At 32.3% G+C, this 26,801-nt stretch overlaps 4 protein-coding genes across 4 annotated transcripts in view; 3 read left to right on the top strand and 1 right to left on the bottom strand.

The window, feature by feature from the left end:
• LOC111694889 (uncharacterized) overlaps window positions 1-5,646 on the bottom strand; it is a 47,980-nt gene extending 42,334 nt beyond the window's left edge. Inside the window, exon 1 of the mRNA XM_023463941.1 lies at window positions 5,381-5,646. Coding sequence (XP_023319709.1) covers window positions 5,381-5,427 — 47 coding nt within the window. The 5' untranslated portion in view covers window positions 5,428-5,646. The remainder of the gene's footprint in view (window positions 1-5,380) is intronic.
• Window positions 5,647-6,542: 896 nt separating this feature from the next.
• LOC111694892 (uncharacterized) lies at window positions 6,543-14,657 on the top strand. Its single transcript, XM_023463944.1, has 5 exons — window positions 6,543-6,736; window positions 11,948-12,064; window positions 12,444-12,500; window positions 13,674-13,718; window positions 14,462-14,657. The coding sequence occupies exons 1-5, from the start codon at window positions 6,543-6,545 to the stop codon at window positions 14,655-14,657; spliced, it is 609 nt and encodes a 202-aa protein (XP_023319712.1).
• A 264-nt stretch (window positions 14,658-14,921) lies between these two features.
• LOC111694890 (uncharacterized) lies at window positions 14,922-20,191 on the top strand. Its single transcript, XM_023463943.1, has 4 exons — window positions 14,922-14,951; window positions 15,072-15,156; window positions 17,534-17,591; window positions 19,898-20,191. The coding sequence occupies exons 1-4, from the start codon at window positions 14,922-14,924 to the stop codon at window positions 20,139-20,141; spliced, it is 417 nt and encodes a 138-aa protein (XP_023319711.1). The 3' UTR covers window positions 20,142-20,191.
• Window positions 20,192-22,116: 1,925 nt separating this feature from the next.
• LOC111694903 (gamma-aminobutyric acid receptor subunit rho-1) overlaps window positions 22,117-26,801 on the top strand; it is a 33,274-nt gene continuing 28,589 nt past the window's right edge. The window contains exon 1 of the mRNA XM_023463958.1: window positions 22,117-23,615. The gene's annotated coding sequence lies outside the window, so the exon portion shown is untranslated. The remainder of the gene's footprint in view (window positions 23,616-26,801) is intronic.

Raw genomic sequence — 26,801 nt, 5'->3', positions numbered from 1 at the left:
TTTCCTAAAATTATAATTTTGAAACTTGTTTTCTATTGTTTTAAAAGAGTGCTACGCGGCCTTGGGATCTTTTAGAACTTCTTTAAAGTGCTTTAAAAATTGACACTTCTTAAATTAGTTAAAACAAGGTGTTTTACTTACATCCAAAAAAGTAAACTTTAGATCGTTTTTAAACAAATCCCAACCCTACTCTCTAGCACTAGAATTATATAATTTTCTTCTTTAAAACTTAAAAGAAAAATTAGAAAACCGTACCTTACTCTTTTGAAGAGTATTGAATGACTGGAAAAGGATTGACTAGTTTATGGGCGTATGCAGTGGGGGAAGGGGGGGGGGGTGTTGAAGGGGTTAGAATTCGTCGACAAAAAAGTAAGTCGGGTTATGAAGAACAAAAACATTATTTTATCTGAATACATATATGCATCAGATTGCTTAGGAAAGAATTGCAAAACTATGCTTAAAAATAATATATCTGAATTCAATTGATTTCTAGATTTCTTGTTAATACGTGAAACATACGAATACGAATTTTAGTCAATCATTTTAATTCCAGAAAATAATAAAAAACATTTATAAGATTTCACTTTGTTTCGAACAAAAATGTATTTGAGACGATTATCTCTTGGGGATGGATTCTCCTGGTTCTAAGATTACTCCTAGATTCTCACGCTTCTATCCTACTGTTTTCTCACACTGGAGAACCTAAACCTGATCCTGGACCGTGACAAGTTGAAGTTTTTAAACAAACCTAACTAATCCTGAAGTAAATTCCTGAATCCTGCCTGTACATTCCTGAATCCTGCCTGTAAATTCCTGAATCCTGAAGTAAATTCCTGAACCCTGCCTGTAAATTCGTGTCAGGATCAATAGTTAAAATATTCAAGAACTGTCCTTTTATAAATATTTAGTAATTCATTACTTAGGAGCAGAAAACTCTGGAATTGTAAGACGACTTTTAGAATCAAGTCATAACTTAAAACAATTTAAACGATGTGCAGTGTAAACAGATAAATTTCACTTAATGGGTGAATTTTTAAGTGTCCCGTAAAACTATTTGCTTTGCAGCAAAATCAAAATTTCTTAAGTATTGATATAATTTCGTCTTCCCATTCCATTGTTTTCTGGTTAGCACTGTAAGAAATGTTTTACATTTATAGGAATGACAAATAGGTTTAAATCAAAACTTAATAATATTGTATTTGCTTTCTTATAAAAGATTTCTTGAGCTTGGGAAAACACTTTTATATTTATGTAAAATACTAAAGTTTTATGAAGGACAATAAAGCTTAAAGGGAATGTTCGCCAAAATAGTTCTGAATTTATGACTAGAACTTGTAAGCATAATTTCATGTAACCCTTCATGTAAAGATGACAATGAAAAGTTTAATAAGGTACCCCGAAAAGCTTTTGAGATCCAATAATTTTTAATAATTTTAAAAACTGATTATTCAAATTTTTTTTTTTCAAAAGTGACTTGCGCATTTCTACTTCAGGAAAACATTTGAATTATCGAATTTAATATTTTTAACCCTAAAAAAAGACAATATCGTTCTTATTGTTGATCTTCTTGTTGATCCTGAGAAAAGAAACTTATAAAAAACTTAAATCTTGCTAAAAAGTGTTTACAATATGCCTGAAGTTTCATCTCTAAATGTATTTAGCAAAATGAAATGAAACTAAATAGGAAAGTTTTTATTTTTTAGATATTTGGCACTTCTTAATAGAAAACCTGTGAGAAAATTGGAAAGGGCAGACTCATAATTGTCTGGAGTGCTATTGCATGATAGGTAAACTGCATACTTAATTATCACCAAATACTTCATACATCAGACGAAAAATTACATTTCAAATAAATTTAGTCTTAGATTTTTTATCTAACAGAATTCATAGTTTCACAAATCTGGTCCACAAAAGTTACAAAAGTATAGGGATAAAAAAATCAGAGTTTGTGGCAAAGACTCAATTTCTGTAGCTGACATTTTTCAAGTATATAGTTCACATGTCTCACTGCTAAACTTTTACTTAACGCCGACAGCTAAAGGACTTAAGTCTTTGCCACAAACTCTGATTTTTAAAACACTATATCTTTGGATTCCAATGTCATAGACCTTAGATATTTCAAACTATGAATTCTGTTAGATCAAATAATGTAAGTTTGAAATATCAAAGATTTGCGACATTGGGTTCCAAAGATATAAAGATTATAAATTAAGAGTTTGTGGCAAAAACTCAATTTCTTTGTACAGAAGACAGATACAGAATTTACAACCAAATAAAATTTTAAATCAGATGAAATTGTAAAAATGGCATTAAAGATTCAAAACTCGACTGATGAAATTTTAAAATCGCAAGGAAAAAGAAAAATTAGGTCGCATTTAAAACAAAAAGTCATTAAAAATTTAAAAATCGACTGATAACATTCTAAAGTAGAAGGTTAAAACTGTAAAGACATCTAAGGAAAAATATTGATATTCATTAAAATAACGTGTGGAAAAATAATAATTTTAATAATAATAATTGCAATGATGATATTCAACCAAGAACTAATGTTAATACTAGGATCAATTCCTAGATCTCTCACTTATTATATTTCATGTAACCTTTATCTGCAGAATCTGCACCTCATTAAACTTATAGATTCCAAGAAGATTAAAATAAGGTAGAAAATTCAAGTTTATGCGTATTTCTGTTTGGAATCTACAAGTTTGGTGTTCTTTTATTAAGGTATCGAAGTAACAAGAGAAAAGCATATTTAAAGCAGTTTCTCATTAATTATGGCAGTTTTTCTGATCCCTATATTACGTAGATCTGCATATGACTGGGTCCACTTGGAAATGTCGTTTTATTTTAACCTCACTAACTCACAACATTTTTGAGTCCTAGACATGTACATTTTAGAACAATAATGCACTTGTTTTAAGCTTTAGTATTTCAGAAGTAATTGAAACCTTTGGATCACTGTAAGATCTTTAATTGCGTACAATTATGATATTTCAAACTAAAACTATTTGATCTAACAAAATTCTAATTCATCATGAACTGAACCTATTCTACTCCTATACACTACCTATATATTTAGTTACATTGGTTTACTCTACAATCACTGTATATAATTAGTAAACCAAACCAATTCTGATTCATCATGAACTGAACCTATTCTACTCCTATACACTACCTATATATTTAGTTACATTGGTTTACTCTACAATCACTGTATATAATTAGTAAACCAAACCAATTNAGGGGGGGGTTAGTAAATTTGGCATGTAAAAGAATTTTTCCTGACAAATCATTCTTGTCTGTCTTGTTTTTGTATATCCTGAATCTTGATGTATGTTTGTATGTTTACATGTTAACACCTGACATGAGAGGAGTAAACATGGCGGAAAAGAACTATTTTAGAACTTACAATGGTGTTATAGAAAATTCAAGGATATATATAACAAGCTCTTCTATAGAAAGTGCTTAAAAGTCAATGTTACATTGACTTAGTAATAATAAAAATCTTAAAACAAGTAGCAAAATATTGAAATATTTTCATACCGAGATGTAACTAGAATACTTTGGAATAGTTGTCGCTTTTAGTAGTTTTTAATCGTTATACAGTGTAACCCAAAAAGAAGGATCCATTAGAGACGAATCTACGGAATTTACACTGTCTGTCTCCCTATAGTTGGGATTCCCTGTAACTGATAACTTTTCTTTTTTACTTAATCATTTAATAAGCCATTAATAGGCCTTGGGATAGTTCATTTTTAAATATTTGAAGTCGTCTTTACAGACCCATACTTTGTGAGTAACCTTGCTATAGGAAACAATTACATGATGTTTTACAAAGAAAATTGATTTTTTGGGTTACCACAGAAATGTAACCCCCCCCCCCATCCCCCCCTCGAAAGGAAATCTGAATATTTAAAGTATTCTCGTGCCTCGTTCATGATTTTGTTAAGCATGAAATTCAATAATGGCTGTAAGATTGAAACTGAGATGTTTTTACATTATTTGCATACATATTTCTTACTTAACACTTTTCAGAAATATAAAAACATATAACTGTATGGTTTAAACTTTTAGAACTGTTGAAATTAATTTGTTTGCAGATAACTGTAAATAAATAAAATGATAAATAAAAAATCTGTTTGCATATTGCTTACTCAACACTTTCCAGATATACTAAAACATTAATTTAATTTGATATTTTAAACTTTTCTTAATTAATACTTTTTTCTGTTGGCATTAATTTGTAATGGACAAACCTTTTTTTTCTTATAAGATAATGAAGAAAGAGACTTCGCTACTTATTCTTTCCATTTTTTATTAAATTATCAAATTACTGATTATTAAATTAAATTATTGATTTTGTTTCTGAATTCCACGTATTTAAGATCTCCCGGTGTTTTTTACAAACCCATTACCTAATTCAATACCTACATGGGTTCATTTCAAAACTAATTTGAATTTACAACTTAACTGTGGGAGGAAGCTTTTTAACTTGGAAGGCTCGAAGGCTGGAGGGGGAGGAGGGGGTTATTAGGTTATTAGAAGGGGGAGGAGGGGGTTATAGGTTATTAGGAGGGGGAGGAGGGGGTTATTAGGAGGGATTTAAAACAAAAGAGCCTTTTTAAGATGACAATCTTTTAAGAAAAAGGGATTGAGATAAAACAATCAGGAATTGTTTAAAATAATTTAGATTTTAACCTAGATAGCTTCTCATTACCGACAAATGAGCATCAAAATAATGACAAAATAAACAACATTAAATTAGATAAGAAAACATAAAAAAAAACTAAAATCATCCAAACAAAAACAATTCAAATTTTAAATTAGTTTTTTTGCTAAAAATGAGCACAAGAGTCTAGAAAATTCGCAGACGAAAAATGTGCCAAATTATTTTTTTCTAACTACATTTTCAGATTGTCTTAAGATTTAAAAGCATCAAAATTCAATATGCATCTTTGAAATAAAAACTAATTCGAGTATTTTAAGATTTTTTTTCATTTTTTTAGATCACGTTCACTTAGAAAAAAATATGTCAATATTTACCATATAAATTTACTTTAATAAATATAAGTTCTCACACCCCCACACTTCTTCAGGCAAACAATTTCGTGACTGAATGGAAAGATTTCCCAGCAGATTGGTCTTGTTTCAGATAAATTTTACCAATAATAACTTTTGCCTTTTTTATCTTTATTAATTGAATTCCTTTATGAGGATTCAACAAAGGAAATGTTTTATGAAAATACTTGCAAATAAATGAGTATTGATATTTTAGAGTTTTAATTTCATGGTGGACATAAGTAGTTGATAGGAGACAGGATACAATGATATCCAAGATATAAGGAGAGAGTTGATAATGAATATAATTGTGAATACTTACTCTACTGGTGCGGAGGAGGGCTGATCGGACCTGGGTTTGGTCCGCATGATTTCTCTAGGTACCCCTCTATACTAGGGCATCCTTAGTAACTTGAAATAATCTGCTAAAAGTCACTTTTCACTGAATGTGAAACCTACATTCTATAGATCATTTACATACTCCGAGTACAGGGTTTGACAGGTTGGGTGTATTACAAGTTTAATACCGGAGCTACATCTGTCCCGTCCGATCTCTGTAGAAGATTCACTTCGACTGCTGGCAGGTGAACAGCAGAACTACCTGTAGTACTTACACACACACACACACGCTAACATACACTAACATGCATGAGTGTTGTTTGTATGACCGTACTATGTTACGTACGTCTGTTAAAAATTCATGTCGGTTGTAGGTATAAATCCACCATAAAGATGTATATAAAGTTGTGCAGAAGTCCAGATAAAAGGATTTTAATTGCGATTGCAAATTTGAAAATTGCAGTTTGCATGTCGAACTCGGGCAGACGTGATCATGAAAGCCTTGGACAAGCATACAGTAGAATAAAAAGGTTTTTATTATTCATGATGACTGGAAAATTATTGGGGAGGGAGGGGTTGGGGGGGGGGGATAATCTTAATCTTTTTCGGCCTTCAGTAAAATTAACTTTTCAATGGGGTTCTTATATAGTAGCAATGTCTATACTGTGAGATGAATAAAACTGTGGAATAGGAAGACGACTTATTATTGTTTGATATTGTACAGAAGTAGATCCATCTGAAGTTCTGAACCGAACTACATTATCATTATAGGAAGAGCGGTTCTGAAAGCCTATTTTTCTTAAACTGTAATTGTGAACCGATCAAAAGGAATATGGCTCGAAATGGGCGGAACTTGAGCTAAGGAAATGCAACTTGAGATAGCGGAAACTTCGGTCGGAGCCGGGTGTATGTTTCCTAAGTAAGCTTCTCAAGGGATGACAAATTCAAAGGCAAATAATGGAGCTAAGGAAATGCAACTTGAGATAGCGGAAACTTCGGTCGGAGCCGGGTATATGTTTCCTAAGTAAGCTTCTCAAGGGATGACAAGTCCAAAGGCGAATAATGGAGCTAAGGAAATGCAACTTGAGGTAGCGGAAACTTCGGTCGGAGCCGGGTATATGTTTCCTAAGTAAGCTTCTTAAGGGATGACAAATCCAAAGGCGAATAATGGAGCTAAGGGAATGCAACTTGAGATAGCGGAAACTTTGGTCGGAGCCGGGTATATGTTTCCTAAGAAAGCTTCTCATGGGATGACAAGTCCAAAGGCGAATAATGGAGCTAAGGAAATGCAACTTGAGATAGCGGAAACTTCGGTCGGAGCCGGGTATATGTTTCCTAAGTAAGCTTCGCAAGGGAAGACAAGTACAAAGGCGAATAGGCTGGATAAACAACTCTCCTACTCAATACATAGACGAGAACTTCTTGATGATAAAAATATATTTCAGTAACGAGGTTTCCTACAAAAATACAAATTGTTATTGACGTACATGTATATAAATAATGATTGTTAATAAAAAATAACTAAAATACATGAGTATTGTTGTAAACGAACAATTGGTTAAAGAAATATGTATCATTGAGAATTGAACAAAGGTTTCAAGGTACTGTTGTGAATCGGCCAATAAAAGGTTTAAAAGATATTATTGTTAATTAAACAAAAAAGGAACTTACGATCTAAAATTGTATGGTACGGGAATAGTTTTGAATTGTAGTCTAAAACGATTTTAATCTTCTGAAATAAATATTAATTTGGTTAAAGGGATTTCACTGTTTGTTCGTAAATGATTCACTGGAATTATGTTTTAAATTGTTTCTTTTTAATGCACTTTAAGTTTTATTAGTTCCATGAGGCTTTTGTTTATATTTACGCGGAGACCTTGGAAATGTTTGGTTTTGAAAGTGAACGGAGGGTTTGACGGAGGTATAATTTGTTAGAGACGACCTTACAACAGATTGAATTATGGGGTATGGTTCACAATAATATTTAAAACATTAAAAGTCATCTTCGATTAATGCGAAAATCAATCTTTTGATATCATAAAAGACTGACACATTTGAATATTTCCAAATATAATTAACATATATTTTATAAATTCCAAAATTCAAAATGGTTAAAGATCGCTTGGATTTTAAAAAGAAAGATAGAACACCTTTTTTATTTAGACTCCTTTGACACGAATTATGTAAGTTAATACGGAATACATATTTACTACTGCAGTCGTCATCGTATATATCGAAACAATGAAGACGACTTTTACGATCACTGTACGATACAGACAGATAAAAATTCCATTGCATTCTCCTATTTTTGTTTATCTAGTTAATCATTTACTTCAAATTAAAGATCGGAGAAAAAAATAAAAATTTTATTGCAAATCCTCAAGTAACATGATTAGTAAAAGTTTACATCATTATACAGTAAGACCCATAATACAGTGGAAGAGGGAGACGACTGTAAGACTTATAGTCCTGAGTTTAAGCATTACAATGAACACAGCAATTGTGCAGTGCACACAAACCCGTTTCACTTATAGGTTGATTTTCAAGCTTCTGGCAAAACTGTTTGCAATTTATAGCAACATGAAATAAGATAGATAAGAACAAGCCTTAATGTCGTCTTTCTGTTCAAATCCATGCTTTTAAGGGTTCCATATGTATAAAACACTGCTTTCGCCTCATCAATCATTTTTTAGATTCAATAAAATTATAAACTATTTAAAATTTATATGAAATATACAAAACATATCATGAGATTTCAGAGATTCGACTCATGGAACTTATGCCGTCTGTCAGATTCATGATTCTCTGCAACTATAAACTTGTTTCTTTCTTTGCAAAATCCTTATTAAAGACTATATTCAAGGAAAAATATTTGATTTAACCTTTGGATCGTCATACAGTGAAGCCCGTAATAACGAATACATCGCAAGAATTTATCAAATGTCGTCTTGACAATTTTTCAATGAGTTTTATACTATATTACGTAAATTTCGGTATTTGCAGAATATGCGGTAAACAGTTTTAAAGAGTTCCATATATTCATTTAATTAAAAAAACTAAATATCTGCAACATTCCATTATCAGAAAGTGAAGAATACGACATTTGATGAATTCTTTCGATGTATTCGTTATTAAGGGTTTCACTGAATCATAAGAGTTTCAAGTCGTTATTACATGTGTCTCCTCCTAATTATGACTTGTGAGTACCCCAGTACTTGACCCATGCTTAGTTTAATTTACACAGGTGTCTAAAAAATTGCAATCCTATATTATTTACCATATTTAATATGTTTGGCATATATGGTATTCTGGAATGTACACCGTACAGGGTGTCCCACATCATATTGGACTTTTAACGGGTCTTTTACTAAACACTAAATTGCAAACTATAAGCTATAGTCGTCGCTTTTTTCCCAAGTTTAGGTTAGAGTATCCTAAGACCGAAAGGAATTGAGTTTTTGCCAAAAACTCTAATTTTCTAATTAATCCTTATAGCTTTACAAGCTGATTCGGAAAACCTTTAATATTTCAAACTTATATTATTTAAGGTATTAAAATTCATAGTTTCAAATATCCAATGTATTCAACATTGGATTGCAAAGATATAGGAATTATAATATCAGAGTTTTTGGAAAAGACTCAATTAGTTTTACCATCCCAGGAAACATGTTAACCGACAATATGTGCTGATAGCGAAGATGTCGGGTAAATAATTCTGAACTTTATATATTCCACATCGATTTGTCGGAGATTAAATGTTTGCAAGGAGAGCAGGGATAGTTAAAAGGATGATTTGGTCTCAAATATGATATGTCGTCTTGAATTTCAAAGACGACATTGAAGTTACGAAGTAATGATAGTCTTACTTTATGTTACTCGTTGGTTTCAAAAATATTCTAATGATTTTTTTGGGCCAGGTCCGTATACAGTGGGGAAGGGGTATTATATAGGGGGGGGGGGCATCAGTCCATAACCCCACCCCCCTCTAGTAAAATCAGGGAGGGGTGTACCATCCTGTATTCATTTTAAACTCATAACCCCTTTCTCTCTGTATAATTTAGAAATTAAGCATACCTTTATTTAAGCCATAATTAGACATCCATTTAATATAAATGAAAAATGCAATTGCTCATAAAAACGTTTTTTCGATCTTTATATAGCAAATTTAGGGTTTATTTTATTAATTTTTTTTAATTTTATTTAATAAAAACATATAAAATACAATTACTATTTCATGTTTGATTAAAAGACGACAATAGATCCAAGTTTTTCTGTAAAAACAAAAAGTTCCTGTAACACGTGTATTTTTAGCCAATAAATATCTATCTACATACATGTATAGTGTGAACTTAAACCTCCCCAAGTTCCAACACCAAAAATAATTTTTAATTGTACAAATAGATCATTCCATGCTGTATTTTTAAAAGATTTTACACTTGATCGCAGAATTACATTGAATATCATGTCTGAGCGCCTAAAAAATACAATTCAACAAAATCCTGCGTGCATTGCCGCACCCATGCGTAAGAAACAACATATCTCAGCTCAGGGGCTTTAAAAATTAAACTAAAGCGAAGAAGCAAAAATAAGATTTATATTAAATAATAATTAAAGCATTTAAAAATCTTTATTTTGTTTTCATTATGTCAAATTTAATTCAAAAATTTGTCTTTATCTACTGTATGGATCTGCTTTAACCCTAGAACTAGAGCAATTTTACACCATTCGCTCATTCAAGCATCAAGCTCTCAGGCAGTATTCATTTTCCAACACCTCTTCAGTTCTTGGTAAGGTCTTTTTATAGAAAACAGTATTTCCGTTCGTATTTGGGAAACGTGAGAAGTCAAACTTTTGGAATTCAGGTTAAAAATAAATTTTTGTTACAGAATTGAAATTTATTTGCTTTTATAATTATTATACAGTGAAACCCTTAATAACGAATACATCGAAAGAATTCATCAAATGTCGTATTTTTCACTTTCTGATAATGGAATGTTGCAGATATTTAGTTTTTTTAATTAAATGATTATATGGAACTCTTTAAAACTGTTCCTGCATATTCATGGCTATTTATTTATTTTCGAAAATACTGAAATTTACGTAATATAGTATAAAACTAATTGAAAAATTGACAAGACGACATTTGATAAATTCTTCCGATGTATTCGATATTAAGGGTGTCGCTGTATTTTTTTTATTTTCACACACAAATCAAAAATTAATATAATATGGTGTAAAAAACAAAGAATTCTCCATATTTATTCTCTAACTTCATCTACTACATTTAATCTACATACATATATTTTAATCTACATACATAAATTTTAATCTACATACATATATTTTAATCTACATACATATATTTTAATCTACATACATATACTTTAATCTACATACATATACTTTAATCTTATGTGTAGCTGATTTATCTCTAAAATTTGTCACTATTAAAAAAAATATTTTAAAGAAAACAAGATTTTAAAAGAAAATTTCTTACTCAAACTAATGAACAATTCCTTTGACAATTATGTTTGAGCAGAATAAACTAATGATCAATACCTTTAACAAGCATATTTGAGCAGATTAAACTGATAAACAATACCTTTAACATCCATGTTTGATCAGAATAAACTAATGAACAATACCTTTAACAGCTATGTTTGAGCAGAATAAACTAATGAACAATACCTTTAACAATCATGTTTGTGCAGAATAACCTAATGAACAATACCTTTAAAAACCATGTTTGTGCAGAATAACCTAATGAACAATACCTTTAACAATCATGTTTGTGCAGAATAACCTAATGAACAATACCTTTAAAAACCATGTTTGTGCAGAATAACCTAATGAACAATACCTTNTCTAAACACTTTTATTATTGTGAACCCATTTCAAAAGTTAAGCAAAGAATATTTTCATATAAAGAATTAGTGACTTTCGTTAACAATTAATTGTCATTCTTTTCAGAAGTTTTAATATATAAAAAAACGTCTTAGGACTCCCCGACGGTTTTAACCTACAGATCCTTAAATAGATCGTAATAATCTTTTCATTATAAAATTCGTAAACCATTGTAATGATTTATTTATCATTATACATTTCATTTTTTTAGGAAATAAAGAGTTTTCTGCATTATCGGTTTTGATTTGAGGGTAATTCCGTTGTCTATCTGTTCATTATTGAGAAACTTAAGTTCCTATCCGACAACAATACTATATAATAACATTAATGGCTCTTTTGGAATAATCTAAAACATTTTGTGTACCTTTTTTCGCTTTACAATTGTTTCATACAATATATTCTGGTCTTAAAATATTCAATTTATGAATCGATTAAATATATTTTAGAACGTTGTTCCCAGTTCCCTATACCTGTACGTTCCCCAAAATGCTGAAGCAAGAGACCAAATTTTGTGTCTTATATAATCACAAATAAATAAAAAATTTGATTGATTTTTATTGTTTTGTCTTAGAGTAAAGAGTTTAATTAGAGTAGAGCGTTTACATGACTTTACTCTATGAATAAACTTGAATTGTACATGATAAAGTGAGTATGCACCGTACTGCAGTAAGTGGGGCTGGTGTGTATGGACGAGCCTGTACGGGGACAAGGGGCCACCACAGTCCTACGGGGCAGAGGAGGATGGAGAGAGGGGACAGTGCAGGTATACGCTACTATTGGTAAACAAAAACTATATTAGCTTGAACAAAACCTTTGGACCAATCGGAATGTGGCATTGTTTTGCTTATTGCTATTTTAAATCAAAAGTCTTTGAAACTTCTGAAAAGAATGACAATTAATTATTAACTGAAGTACTAATTCTTTATATGAAAATATTCTGTTCACAATAATAAAAGTGTTTAGACTCCGTTACCGGAGAACAAAGAAAATGGGGCTAAAAAGTATTTGGTTTGGTGTCTCAGAGAGGGGGTTTTAAGTTAAAGACGACATTACATGGATGGACGGAGAGATTCTATGGTTAATGACAGTACTGCATATTGTTCTTGTATTTGTACTGTCTATATATTTTTTTCTCCAATTAGAGATGACAGTGATTGTACAAGATGGGCATCTGTTTGCAGTCCTCTAGGTTTTTGTAGGTAAGTATCAAATCATTAAATCCATCTTTTACTAAACATAATTAATTTTTAGTCAAAGATATTTGATTAAAGCATTACAGTATTAAATTTTAGTTAAACAGCTAACAGTTACATACAGTGAGACCTATAGAAGTGTGGAAGAGTAGGAGGATATTTAAGCAATTTTATGCGTATTTTTTATTCAAATAGCTTAATTTTATGTGTATTTTTTATTCAAATAGCTTCAATTTTATGCGTATTTTTTAATCAAATAGCTTCAATTTTATGCGTATTTTTATTCAAATAGCTTCAATTTTATGCGTATTTTTTATTCAAATAGCTTCAATTTTATGTGTATTTTTTATTCAAATAGCTTCAATTTTATGTGTATTTTTTATTCAAATAGCTTCAATTTTATGCGTATTTTTTATTCAAATAGCTTCAATTTTATGTGTATTTTTTATTCAAATAGCTTCAATTTTATGCGTATTTTTTATTCAAATAGCTTCACCAACAGTTAGCAAACTTTTATATTTAGTGCAGTCCCATGAAGAACTGCGATGCTTAACCTTTTTATTTGAAACATGAGATTTAAAATCATAACTTGAATGCAGTGCCATAACTCGAGGGGGGGGGGGGTAACAGGCCACTTGCCCCCTACCAAAACTTTCCAATTATGGGTCTGACAACTGTCGTCTTTCTATTCCCCCAATATATGTCTCAATGTATGCGAAATATTTTAGCGGTAATCATTCCGTTGTGTACTGGTTGATATTGTTTTAGTGCGTGGTCAACGAGGTTATAGTATACAGAGTGATGATGTACGCTAATCCTTCACTAATTGTACAGGCCATGTACTTCACTTCCAAACGTCAATCTTTATATTACAGTACCCGGGGGGGATTTCTGAAAATATTTAAATGGAGATTTGTTTTCCATGTAACTATTAAAATCCACTACTTCTTTATCGTATGCAGGATAACATTTTCACAAGAAGACATACAATTACAGTCTTTTACAGAGCAATATTTCATCGTTAATGGTTCTGAGAAAACAGAGTAAACTTTAAGATACAAAACCTCCCGATACACTTGTACTCCGAGACCGTACTGCATATTTGATGTTTGCACTGTATCACTGCACTGTACCTGAGCCCAAAACTTAAGACATGTATCGAATTTAATCCATTTTTAGATCTGGATTTTGGGACGGGAGTTTTGGAAGTCCTTCTAATCCCAGGTTATTTTAAACTATGCATAATACACACTGTACTGTATTCAGCCAGCAGAAGAGACCCACGAATTATGCAACATCAAAGACTTTACTGCATTCACTGGATTAATGTTACTGAAACTGATAAAATTTAATTCAGAAGCTACAATTCAACTTTCCCTTCCTTGACATCTTAAAGGGACTGTAAGCGTAATTTCAAGTGATGTGCTTCTGATCGAACCATCTCAGAGATATACAATACACAGGGAGTTCTCTGCTCTCTATGATTAGTCAAAAATTTAATGGGTACCGTTGTAAATCGGACATTCCCTTCGTTGCATGGAGGGTCAGTTGAAATTACGCTTTTAGTTCCGATAAGAGATTTAGGTCTTCATTAAAATTTCAATTAAGTATTTCTCACAAAAAAAAGAATATTACTTTGATGACGAGCACAAATTAAAGATTTAACATGTTTTTTTGTATTAAATATAATCTTGAAAATTATATGCAGCGACGTAAAAAGGAACTGAACTGAACACTAATGGTTAATATTTCAAACTTAAGATATTTGACAACATGACAGGTCTACAAAGTCAGCTTGCAAAGATATAGGGATTAGAAAATTTAAATTCGTGGCAAGTGTTCAGTCACTATAAAAGTTAAGGTCCTGTTATTTTTGACGTTGAAGTTGAAATAAGGAAATGTGATTAATCATTTTCTAATTTCTGAATACTCGTTAATCCCCTTAAACTTCATCCTTTGTTCTGTAGGCCAGGACAGGAGCCGAGTGAATGGATAAAGGAAAAGAGGATTTCTGATAAAAATTTAACTTTCAAAGAGTCTAAATTAATGACCGTCATAATGAATCAGGGGGGAAATGTCCCAAAATATTTAAAAAAGAAATGTATTGTCGGAAGCTTGAAACTTTTGAAAAAGGTTCAGTTTAGCTGCAATAATCTAACTTAGGTCTTTAACCCATGTGGAATTTACTTATCTCTCATTGCCCATTTGTTAAATTTGAAGATTCACCGATCTTCAATTGGTAAAATTTAAACTAAGAATCGGTAAATAAAAATAGTTTGCGGCAGAAAATGTGATCGACAGAATTTTTCGTCAAATCCATGTTCACTGGAACATAGGGATAAAACACAACTTTATACATATACAAAGGGACCCAACTGTGGAAAATGAAGACGACTTTACACTCAAGTTATAATTTGAAATAGTTCAATGAACATCGAGATACAGAAACTGTGCAGTGTACTTAGACCCATTTTATAAAATAAGTTGATTATCAAACTCCTGGTAAAACTATTCCTTTATTAACGACATCAAATATCATTGTCCGAAGTTTTATGAGTCCCCACTTAATTTTTCCAGAGCACTCCGAGATCCCAATCTGACCAGCCTAGGAGCTCCCAGAATAAACCGGAAACACGGGGATATCAGGACCAAGTAAATGAAGGTAAAAAAGGATTCTATATTTAATAAACAGTGAGAAGCAACTGAACAGCGCACTTTACCTTCTTGTGGCCTGTGGGATATTTCAGTGTGTATTCTATTAATGTACAGAATTACGCTGCTTAACTATTATTCTTTAAAAAAGGAAAGAACAATTCAGTTACGGATAGTCGGGTCATTTGCTCAAATGGTAACCGGCAAAAAAGTTCTCTAAAAATAGTTTTCGGAAATAAAGTCCTGTGGAAAAAGTCTTTGAAATAAAAAGTTTCTGGAAATAAATTTCTACCATTTTGAGATTTTTTTAAGGACTTTTTTTCTGATTCCAGTATGATTTTATACAAAAACGTCCCTGGAAAGCAAGTTTTCTTTAGTGGAAATGCATGGGAACAAAGGATGTTTACAACCATTGAAAAAAGGGGCTTAATATTAAAAGCATGCTGTAATATGCAGATGTATAGAAGGAAAGTCCTTTTTTAAATGTCTCAGACTTGACCTAATTTTCCAAGACTTAGGACTTTTTTCTCGTTTTTTTCTTCGGATTTATTTTCTTCAAGACTTAAATTACTGTGATTTTTTTTCTTGAGACTTTATTGGCAGCCCCCATATTATTTTAAGAAAAAGACCCAGGACTTCAGAAAATTAGGAACTTTATACCAAAATTTCTTTTCCGATATTTTTCCAAAGAAGCTTTTTTTCTGTGACTTTTTTACAGAGATTTGTTCAGATACGACCCAAATACTTAAATACTTAACTTTTCATTTCTTTTAAAATAATATACGGAAATAAAGGGCATTCTTCTTGAAGAGAAGTTGGATAAATAAACTTCATACGCGGTTCAGCCATGTCTCCCTTAATCATTAAACTTTTGTCCCTTGAATCAAATATATTTATCCCTGGAATCAAATATATTTGGTCCCTGGAATCAAATATATTTGGTCCCTGGAATCAAATATATTCTGTCCCTGGAATCAAATATATTTGATCCCTTGAATCAAATATATTTGGTCCCTGGAATCAAATATATTCTGTCCCTGGAATCAAATATATTTGATCCCTTGAATCAAATATATTTTTTCCCTGGAATCAAATATATTTGGTCCCTGGAATCAAATATATTTGGTCCCTGGAATCAAATAAATTAGGTCCCTGGAATCAAATATATTTGGTCCCTGGAATCAAATATATTTATTCAATGACACATATTTTTCTTTAATAGATGAAAAACAAAATACGTTGAAATAGAAATGAAAATAATAAATTTTTAAATGTAGTTTATTATGATATTTCTTGTTGGAAAAATACAAAACCTTTTGTAGTGTTTATAATGGAAAGAAATTATCTAAACTATCAATGTATTTTTAAAGAAAAGTAGAAAAACATTCACTTTAGAAAATTGTTTAAAATGCTTACTTCATATAATCCAAGGAGTATGAAATAGAAGGGAGATACAACTGACGCGGCCCGCGGTAATTGTACATCAGACAAATATTTCTGATACAAATGGAGTACCCGTCTGCAAAGCATGTATAATCATATTGTAGGGCGGGCCGCGGCAGTTGTATCTCCCTTATATTTCATACTCCTTGATATAATCATAAAAAATAATCCAAAAGTTTTTAAAAAAATAATCTTGAATTTGATGAAAAGGATTAAAGTTTCAAAATTGTCTTTTTGACATATGCGTGGCTACAATCAGATGAATGTGAATTTTAAAAACTATATTATAGTAATTTTTATATTCATTTCTTCTCAACATTAAGAATTTTACGAGTAACATTGTTATCAGAAATTGAAATTCATTTCTAATTATATTTTTAAGCAACTATCTCTACTTTTTTGAATATTTTTAATCTTTTTTCTTCTAAGGTGCAGAATTAGACCTGAACCTCGCGTTATAGGCTCAGATGTCTATCTTTTTATATCTCCAGTCCCGTATTCGAACTCCGTTAATTAAAAAATATATTAGCTGAATAAACTTAAAATGTCTACAGTTTAAAGTTTAAAAGTTAAGTTTAATTCATTTTAAATAGAATTTACTTTCGAGGCACTATGCAGGTCTATAAATAAAAACGGAGCAAAAGGAATTGAGTCTTTGTCACACATTTGAATTTTCTAATCCCTATATCTTGGCAACTTAATGTCTAAATATTTGATATTTCAAACTTACATTATTTGATCTAACAGAATTCATAGTTTCAAATGTCAAAGGTCTACGACATAAGGTTGCAAAGATATTATAATTAGAATATCAGAGTTTGTGGCAAAGATATTAGAATTAGAATATCAGAGTTTGTGGCAAGGACTTAAGTCCTTTGTCTGTTATCTTTTATTTCCCCCTCCTCCCGATCCCACCGGGTTTTCATCTCTTTCATCAATTTCAGGAAAAATTCCCGGAGAAGCCGGGAAAGATTATCCGACCTTTTCTCTTTCCAGTCTCAGGGATATTTAGTTCATTGTTTATCATCAATTCAAAAGTATTAATGCAAAAAATATTACAAATACCAACTGATAGTTTTAAAGGGACTGTAAGGGTTTTTCAAGTAACTTTAGAGATGGGGACGCTCGGCTTTTTTCGTTTTGTTCGTTCATCATTCATGAAGGGCTCATTTCGTTCGTTTTTTTTCAACCGTTCACAAAATAATTAATTTCGTTCGTTCTCAAAATTATCGTTTATTTCCATCTATTTCGTTCGTTTTTTCATTGAACGACAGTTCATCAAAATCGTTCGCTAATAAAAAATCGCTAGTTTAGTAAAAAAAAACCTAAGATTGTTCAAATTTTTTTGTTCGAAAAACCGTTTAAATTTAAAACCTTTTAAATTTCGGAAAATTTGTATGTTTAATTTTAAAAAAAGATTTTAAATCGTTCGTTTTTGTTCGTTTTTTAAAAGCTATCATTTTTTCATTTCTCTGAAAATTTCGTTCATCCATCGTTTGTTTTTTGCTGAACGACACCCTTTATTATGGAAAAATTTTTTCCTTCAAAAAACGATGCTCATCTCTAAGTGACTCTTCATGCAAAGCAAGGATATAATGCAAGAATAGTTATTTCATCGGTGTACGCATCTTGTGTACTGCAGTGTACATTCACTGGGCGGTAATGTAAACACAAGACGGATGTCACAGCCTGACATGGGATCCATCTTTCACATAAAAAAATAAATGAAATATTCTGGTCATAGGAAACTATTATGTGAATTATCAAAATTATCAGAATTAAATGCTTTTATCCTCCTCGGATACTAAACGAACACTGATGCATTTATTCTTCTTCTATATATAAATTTGGCTTGTCTGTCTGTTTGTTTGTTTGTTTGGGTGTCTGTCTGTTTGTATCCAATAAACGTCAAAACGGCTGAACCGATCGGGCCCAAATTTTTTGTGGGACATCTAGGGACCCCAGGGAAGGTTTATGAATGATTGAAATTTTAAATATTTGTCTCCATCAAAATTCGATCTTCATTATTTTTTTTTAAAATTTTGAAAATCCACGAAATTTTTTGTGAAAATCCGCGAATTATTTTTGTTTTGTTTTACGATGTACACAAGGCTAAGGCTAAGGCTAAGGCTAGTGTTTAAAAATTCCGCCAAGTAAGAACTGGTTTCAATATGTACGCAGAGTATACGTAACTGCAATTAACTTTCCTTTCATTATAACCTTGATGCAAAGATGGCATGATATCCTTAAAAGCTCTGTCTGATCAATTATGAATTAGATTTCAATGTTTTTGTTTCTTTTAATTGTTTATTTTCATTTGCGTGTTCTCTGCGAACGGATAAATTCACAGAAAAAAAACACCTTTTGAGTCAGAAAAACGACGGTATCTTCCACATTTCTGTTCAGATTATTGTAACATTTAATCCCTTGATATCGTTACAATCCCAGACATAAATCCTAGGGAAATCAAGATCAATCGTTGCCCCCCCCATCTTTGAGGGTTAATGCAAGACTTCACTTTCATTCCCAGTACCAGTTCATAATTCACCCAAACCTCTCTTCTTATGTATAATATCTATCTCTCAAGGTCTTGTACGGAGCTTAACTCATACGTCTGTTCGGTTCAAAGGTCTAGGGTGCACTGTTGAATCTTAATGAATCAGTTCAGGTTAACTACTCCGCATTCATTAAAAGAACAAAGAGATAAAGGTGTGAGGCTGGGGGAGGTTTTTAGCATGAGTCACCTATACTTTAAATATTACATTATGGTTTCCAGGATACTGTTGTAAATCAGGCGTTGTCATCTTTGCATGGAGGGTAACTTGAAATTACCTTTTATACTCTCTTTAAGGAGGAACTGTGAAGAGGTGAATAGAGTTTGTTTACATTCTTCTGTGACGTAAAAGGACAGAGCTAAATAACAACTTTTATTGTAAACAAATACAATCTACAGAATTACCAGCAAAGGATAAAACTTTATTGACGACCTAAAACTTTTCAAATTAAAGCTAAAACTTGAATTTGTGGGGTAACACTTTAGTAAACAGTAATTGTCCTGGTCAAGATTACCTTATTTACAATCTTTGTTGTTTTTACGGTTTCCAACTTGTCCATATACGTCACAGTAAAATGTAAACAAACCACATTTCCCTTACATTAGATCTACTCTATCATCTTCTCCTTATTTCTACTCTACTTTCCTCTCCTTAGTTCTACTCTACTCTCCTCTCTTTGGTTCTACTCTACTCTCCTCTCCTTAGTTCTACTCTACACTCCTCTTCTTAGTTATATACTCTGATAATTATCAGGGGTAAGCACAATAATATAAAACTGGCTCCAGCAGATAAGATTCCCAAGGACTATCCTAAACCAACAAAAGGAGGGGCTCAAGGAGGTTCAGGGTTGGTGCAAGGAGGGGATAGCGGAGCCATTGAGGGCGAAGGAATGGGTGACGGATGTCCCGGAAGCCTGGAGGAATGTATGGCAAGTTGTCCCTCCGAACTGAAGATATTTCAGGCCTGTGCAGCAAGCTGTGGTAACCGCTGTGACTAGGATATATTGACTATTAAATATATGTTCCAATAAACATGGTAGTTGAGTGACGATTTCGACATCATCTTTTAAAACAATTTATGATTTAATATAGTGATCTGTACATCTTGGTTTGCTAGCGGGGGAAGGCATGCGGTCATAAGCCACAACGTTTTTCCCTTCCATGCCACACAGTAGTTTTTTGTCTTCCGGCAGTTATTGCATTGAAATTGTGATTTTTTTAAATCCAGTCACGTCATGCAAAATATATATATAAAGATATATAGTACTGCCGAGGAGTGTTTAAACCTGAGGAATCTAGGGAAACCTGAGGAGCCTAGGGAAACCCTGGTTAAACCCTGGAAACCTGAGGAGCCTAGAAAAACCCTGGTTAAACCATGGAAACCTGAGGAACCTAGAGCAACCCTAGTTAAACCATGGAAACCTGAGGAACCTAGGGAAACCCTAGTTGAACTAGGGAAACCTGAGGAGCCTAGAGAAACCCTTGTTAAACCATGGAAACCTGAGGAACCTAGGGAAACCCGTTTAAACTAGGGAAACCCTGGTTAAACTAGGGACTGGGAAACCATGGTTAAACTAGGGAAACCCTAGTTAAACCATATAAACCTAACGAACCTATAAAAAAAACCATGGTTAAAGCTCTAAATAGAGACACTAGAAAGTTCTAATATATTTCCTAAGATCCCTGAAAATGACAAAAAGCAAATAAATTGATAATTACTTTCTCTTCTCGATCCATTACTCGGTGATTCAGGAAGATATTAAATGAGTTTTGGGAAAATGAACTGAAAGGACGGGGATTAAATATTGAGAGGGGGAAATAGAGAGAGGGGGAGTATGGGGTGAGGGGGGGAATAATTAGTTGAAATGTCATGGTTTCCTTGGGTTTCTTGGTTTCTATGTGGGATCCTTGCTTTTCCATGTGTTACCTTGGTTTTCCCTAGGTGTCTCTAATTTAACTAGGGTTTCCCTAGTTTTTCCGTATTTCCTTAGGTTTAACAAAAGTTTTGTAGGTTTCCCAGGTTTTAATGGTTTCCCTAGGTTTCCCTAAGTGTTCCTAGTTTAACCAGCGTTTCCCTAGCTTCCTCAGGTTTCCGTGGTTTCTCCTTTTTTTCCTGGGTTTAACCATGGTTTAGTTGGTTTCTCAGGTTTCCATGATTTCCCCATGCTTCCTCAGGATTCCCAGGTTTACTAATGGTGTCCCGAGGTTCCTCAGGCTTTCATGGTTTCCCTAGTTTAACTATGGGTTTCCCTAGATTCCTCAGGTTTCCATGGTTTTCCAGGTTTAACCATTGGTTCCCCAGGTGTCCCTGGCTTAACCAGCGTTTCCGTAGGTTCCTCAGGCTTCCCTTGTTTCTCCTTTTTTCCTCAAGTGTATCCATAGTTTCGTAGGTTTCTCGGTTATCCATGGATTCCCCAATGTTTCCCCAGGATTTCCAGTTTTAATCATGGTTTCCCGAGGTTTCTTAGGCTTACATGGTTTCCCTAGTTTGACTATGGTTTTCTTATATTCCTTAGGTTTCCCTGGATTCCTCAGGTTTCCATGGTTCCACCAGGTTTCCTAAGGTTTCCATGGTTTTCCTGGGTTTCCCTAGGTTCCTCAGGTTTCCTTGGGTTCTCCTTGTTTTCCTCATGTTTAACCTTGGTTTCGTAGGTTTCTCTGGTTTTCATGGTTTCCCCATGCTTCCTCACGATTCCCAGGTTTCCCCATGGTTTCCCCAGGTTCCCCAGGTTCTCCTAGGTTCCTCAGATTCCCTAGGGCTTCAATGGTTTACCTACAGTTAAACCCTAAAGGAGCCATACATCGAAAGAATTTATCAAATGTCGTCTTGACAATTTTTCAATGGGTTTCATACTATTTTACGTAAATCTCAGTATTTGCGAAAATGAATAAATAGCCATGAATATGCGGGAACAGTTTTAAAGAGCTCCATACAGTCAATCTAAATATCTATAACATTATATTATCAGAAAGTGAAGAAACCGACATTTGATGAATTCTTTCGATGTATGGCTTATTTAGGGTTTAACTTTAGGTTTCCATGGTTTTCTAAGCTTCCATTTCCCTATGTTTCCAAGATTTCCCTAGGTTTCTCAGATTACAATGGTTTCCCCAGGTTTCCTCAGGTTTCCATGGTTTCCATGTTTTACATGGTTTCCCTAGGTTCCTCAAGCTTCTATATTTTCTCCAATTTTTACCAATTTTTTTTGGTTTCTCTAGGTTCCTCAGGTTTCCCCTGGTTTCCCATGTTTCCTAGGTTTCCCTAGGTTTCTCAGGTTTCCATGGTTTATCCTGGTTTCTCCACGTTTCCTAGGTTTCCACAGGTTCACCTGATATATTCATCGTTTCTGGTTCTCTAAATTTTTCAACTAATGAATTTATTTTCAAACTTTTATCAAAAGACTTCAATTAAAAAAAATGAGATTTCAAGATTTTTTGAAATCCTGTCCGACACTTTAAAAAAAGTTTGTAAGGAAAATTAAATTGTACTTTATGCTTCAAGATCATTGTTAGAGAGTTAGAGTTTATTTTATCTAATTACCAATTTATTCAATCATTTTTTTAAAAATCAATCTATTTAGTTTAAGTTTGTGATAATTAAACACTATGTTAAGTTAGGTAGGTCAGAAAAGCAATGATATTTTAAAATTATTCATCAGATATAGAAGGATTCCGTTTTTACTCAGAAATGCTCTATGAAATAAAAGGAGGGTACCTTGAAAGTATGCACGCCGGAAACTAACCAAAAAAAACTATCGCCACCTGTAGTCCTGAAAACTATGGTTATTTGAATACCGGCCCTATATTCTGGCAGCTAGAGCAAGTTGTGTACAGTATATCTACCTATTGACTGTAAAACGTGACAGTACATTATTAAATGAATCATCCTCTTCTACAGGGAGGTCTAATATACCTGGAGATATTATAGTAATACTTCACCTGTTGCTATACAAGTGCGGCCTGGCGGGACAAGATTAGGTCCGTGCCAATCAATTCGAATTTATATGTGCAGAAATTATTTGCTTGTAAATTAAACATCTGGTTGTAAACATACTTGGTTGTTCTCGTAGTTACCACAATCGGAAAGCATAAAAAGATTTGATTGATTGATTAAGAAATCATGGCGACTTAAAAACCGGTTTTCATGTAATTTGTACATTAAGTTTTCGCGGGCTATTTAATAACCGGTTCCTGAAATGTAATGAATGCATATGTGAAGGAATTCTCCCGGATTTGAGGAATGAGGACCTTGGTTCAATCCAACATTATTTGATCCAAGACAAAAATAAATATACAGAGGTTCGGGTACACATGGAGGCTGGTAGGAGGAGGAGGGAGTGGAGGAGGAGGAATGAGAGAATGATAGATAGATTGATAGAGAAGAGGGGGACCCGGTCCCTCATGGCAGGTCTCAGTATGGCAGGTGGAGCAGAAAGGGAACCTTCGGGGTTCAACCATCTTATACAATACAGGTATCTTTGCTTTTACGTTCCTGCTCATATAATCATTGGATTAATATTCCTGCTTATAAATTTCTTGATTTTACATTCCTTTTTATAAAATTCTTGATTTCACATGTTTTCTTACATTTCTTCTAATACATTCCTCGGATATATTCCTGTCTCAAAAATCCTTGGACGTACATTCCTTTGTTTATATTCCTTGGATATACATTTCTGCTTAATAGAACCCTAATCGCTAACGGTTAGTTACTCCTTCCTTAGTCGTTTGTATAACCTTAGTTAATTATTTATGATAAAATATCTCTGATAGTACATCTTTGGATATTCATCCTGTATAATTCTTAGATTTGCATTCTATTTTGAACATCCTTGATTTATACACATTATCATGGTTACAAATCTATTTATCTTTGGTTATATATCTTTGGTTCTTCTAGGTTATAAATCCTTGGTTATTAATCTTTGGTTAATTTTATATAATCTTGTTTATGTAGCTTTGGTTATTTATACTTAGTTATACGTCCTTAGTTATATATCCTTGGGTATGGTTATAAATCCTTCTGTATATATCCTTGGTTATATATCCTTGGTTATATATCCTTGGATATACATCCTTGGTAATATATCCTTGGTTATATATCCTTGGTTATATATCCTTGGTTATATATCCTTGGTAATATGTCATTGGTTATATATCCTTGGTAATATATCCTTGGTTATACATCCTTGGTAATATAACCTTGGTTATACATCCTTGGTAATATATCCTTGGTTATATATCCTTGGTTATATATCCTTAGTTATATATCCTTGGTAATATATCATTGGTTATATAGATCATTGGTTATAGATAAAAATCAGTGCGAATAAAAAAGATGCTGAAAAATGCCCGTTTTTCATAGAACCTATATCTTTTTCACACTCCATAAAGCTTTTTTTTTACTTTTTTTAACATTACCAATAAATATATAATTTTTATTTCTAAAAGTTGTTAGTTCATCGTCGAAAAATACTAACAATCCACCACTAATTTAAATATAGTGTAAACAATAAATATGTAACTTTCCTTATCCTTTCCTTTTCCTTTTATTTCTATTTTTATATTTTTTTAGAATTAGGGGGGAAATATTCCCACAACCTCTACTTTTAGAGGTTTTTAAATATTTTCTCCTGAAACACTTTATTTTGTATGTTTTTGTTATATTTCAAAATAAATAATTTTTTACTTTTTACTTTTACTATCCTTGGTTTTATATCCTTGGTTATATATCCTTGGTTATATATCCTTGGTAATATATCCTAGGTTATATATCCTTGGTAATATATCCTTGGTTATATATCCTTGGTAATATATCCTTGGTAATATATCCTTGGTTATATATCCTTGGTAATATATCCTTGGTTATATATTCTTGGTTTTATGTCCTTGGTTATATATCCTAGGTTATATATCCTTGGTTATATATCCTTTGTTATATATCCTTGGTTTTATATCCTAAGTTACATATCATTGATTACATATCCTTGGTTATAAATCTTGTTAAAATATTTTGTGTTATTTTTAAAAGTATCTTTGGTTTTACAAGATACAGGGTTATCCATAAAGAGTGAGACTGTAAAGACGACTTGAAACTCTCATGATATGTTGATACAAAGGTTTTCTGTCTTGAATAAGCCTTTACTAACTTATTAAATGATTTGGCAAGGAAAGAAAGAAACTAGTTTATTATGAATATCAAGGAAAACAGTATAAATTTCGTTAAGCCATCTACGAGATTGGAGATTTGGATTCAGTAATTTTTTTTCTTAAAGAAACTGTGATCTCGTAGAAAAATCTGAAAAATTTTAATATTACGTTGGGAGATTTATTTTAATTTTTAGTGAAAAATGTTTCCTTGTGAAACATTGATTTAAATGATTCTGATAACTCGTTGTCAGGAAATATTTACATTAATCCCTACTTGATATTTATACATATTCCTATTCCTATTACTATTCCTATTCCTATTCCTATTCCTATTCCTATTTCTATACCTATTCCTATTCCTATTCTTATTCCTATTCTTATACCTATTCCTATTCCTATACCTATTCCTATTCCTATTCATATCCATATTCCTATTCATATTCCTATTCCTATTCCTATTCCTATTCCTATTCCTATTCCTATTCCTATTCCTATTCCTATTCCTATTCCTATTCCTATTCCTATTCCTATTCCTATTGTTATTTGCTCCTTGAATGACGGAAACGTTGAACGGAAATGAATCAATTATTACTTGATTGCTCAACAATACATGTTAATAGTTTAATAATTATATTTATGTATTACAAATACATACATATATATTATATATATATAAAGTGGAATTTGAAGACAGACCTTTAAGTGGAAATGAAGACAACATTGGAAATTAGAAAACGTTGAGCCCGTGTCGTCTCATCCGTACTTTTTGTAAACTAATGACGTGTCCACTGTGGCCATTTGAAGTACGGTGAAACACAACCCCTCTCGGTGTATACGAATAGAAAGCAAAGTAAAATTAGATTCTCCATGTGCTGACACCTATACTTTTGGTGACATCTAGCAGACAAACACTATAGAGAACGGACACATACAAAGTGCGTCTTCATTTACCATTTCATTTTGGGGAGCAATGTATATTTACGAGAAGTTACTTTATTAACCATCAAAGAGAATAGAATATATATTAGAGTGGAACGTAGAAAATCCTTCGGAATGAATTTTGTCAGTTCCTTTCAGCCTAAAAGGGAGTTCAAAGTGTACAAATCATGTAAATGTTTACAAATTATATGCAGTCGAGTACATTAATACAGTATGTTCCCTAGACTATCCATTTAATGATTTAAATTTCAAATTTTTTAAAGCTGTTAAATAAACTTCATAAAATTAATTAGGTGAATACAAAACATCATTTGATTTATAGTTATAACGGAAAATCATCGTTTGTAAAGTGAAAGGCATAGAGTCTATGTGAAATGTTCATTGGTCAATTATGAAACCAGCCTATCTCATAATTTGGTTTTCTTTTAATATTAATTTTCAATTTTCTATCAAATGATGTTCCAGGGCCCAAAAGGTTATATAGCATAAATATGTGAAGCACACCTGCATTATGGAAACAGTACAACAAAATGGCCGTTTTACACATTTTTCTAGTAAATTCCACTCTA

This window comes from Eurytemora carolleeae, unplaced genomic scaffold (genome assembly GCF_000591075.1).
Source record: "Eurytemora carolleeae unplaced genomic scaffold, Eaff_2.0 scaffold91, whole genome shotgun sequence".
NCBI lineage: Eukaryota > Metazoa > Arthropoda > Copepoda > Calanoida > Temoridae > Eurytemora > Eurytemora carolleeae.
The sequence above is the reverse complement of the archived record's forward strand: the minus strand, read 5'-3'. Positions and strand labels throughout refer to the sequence as shown.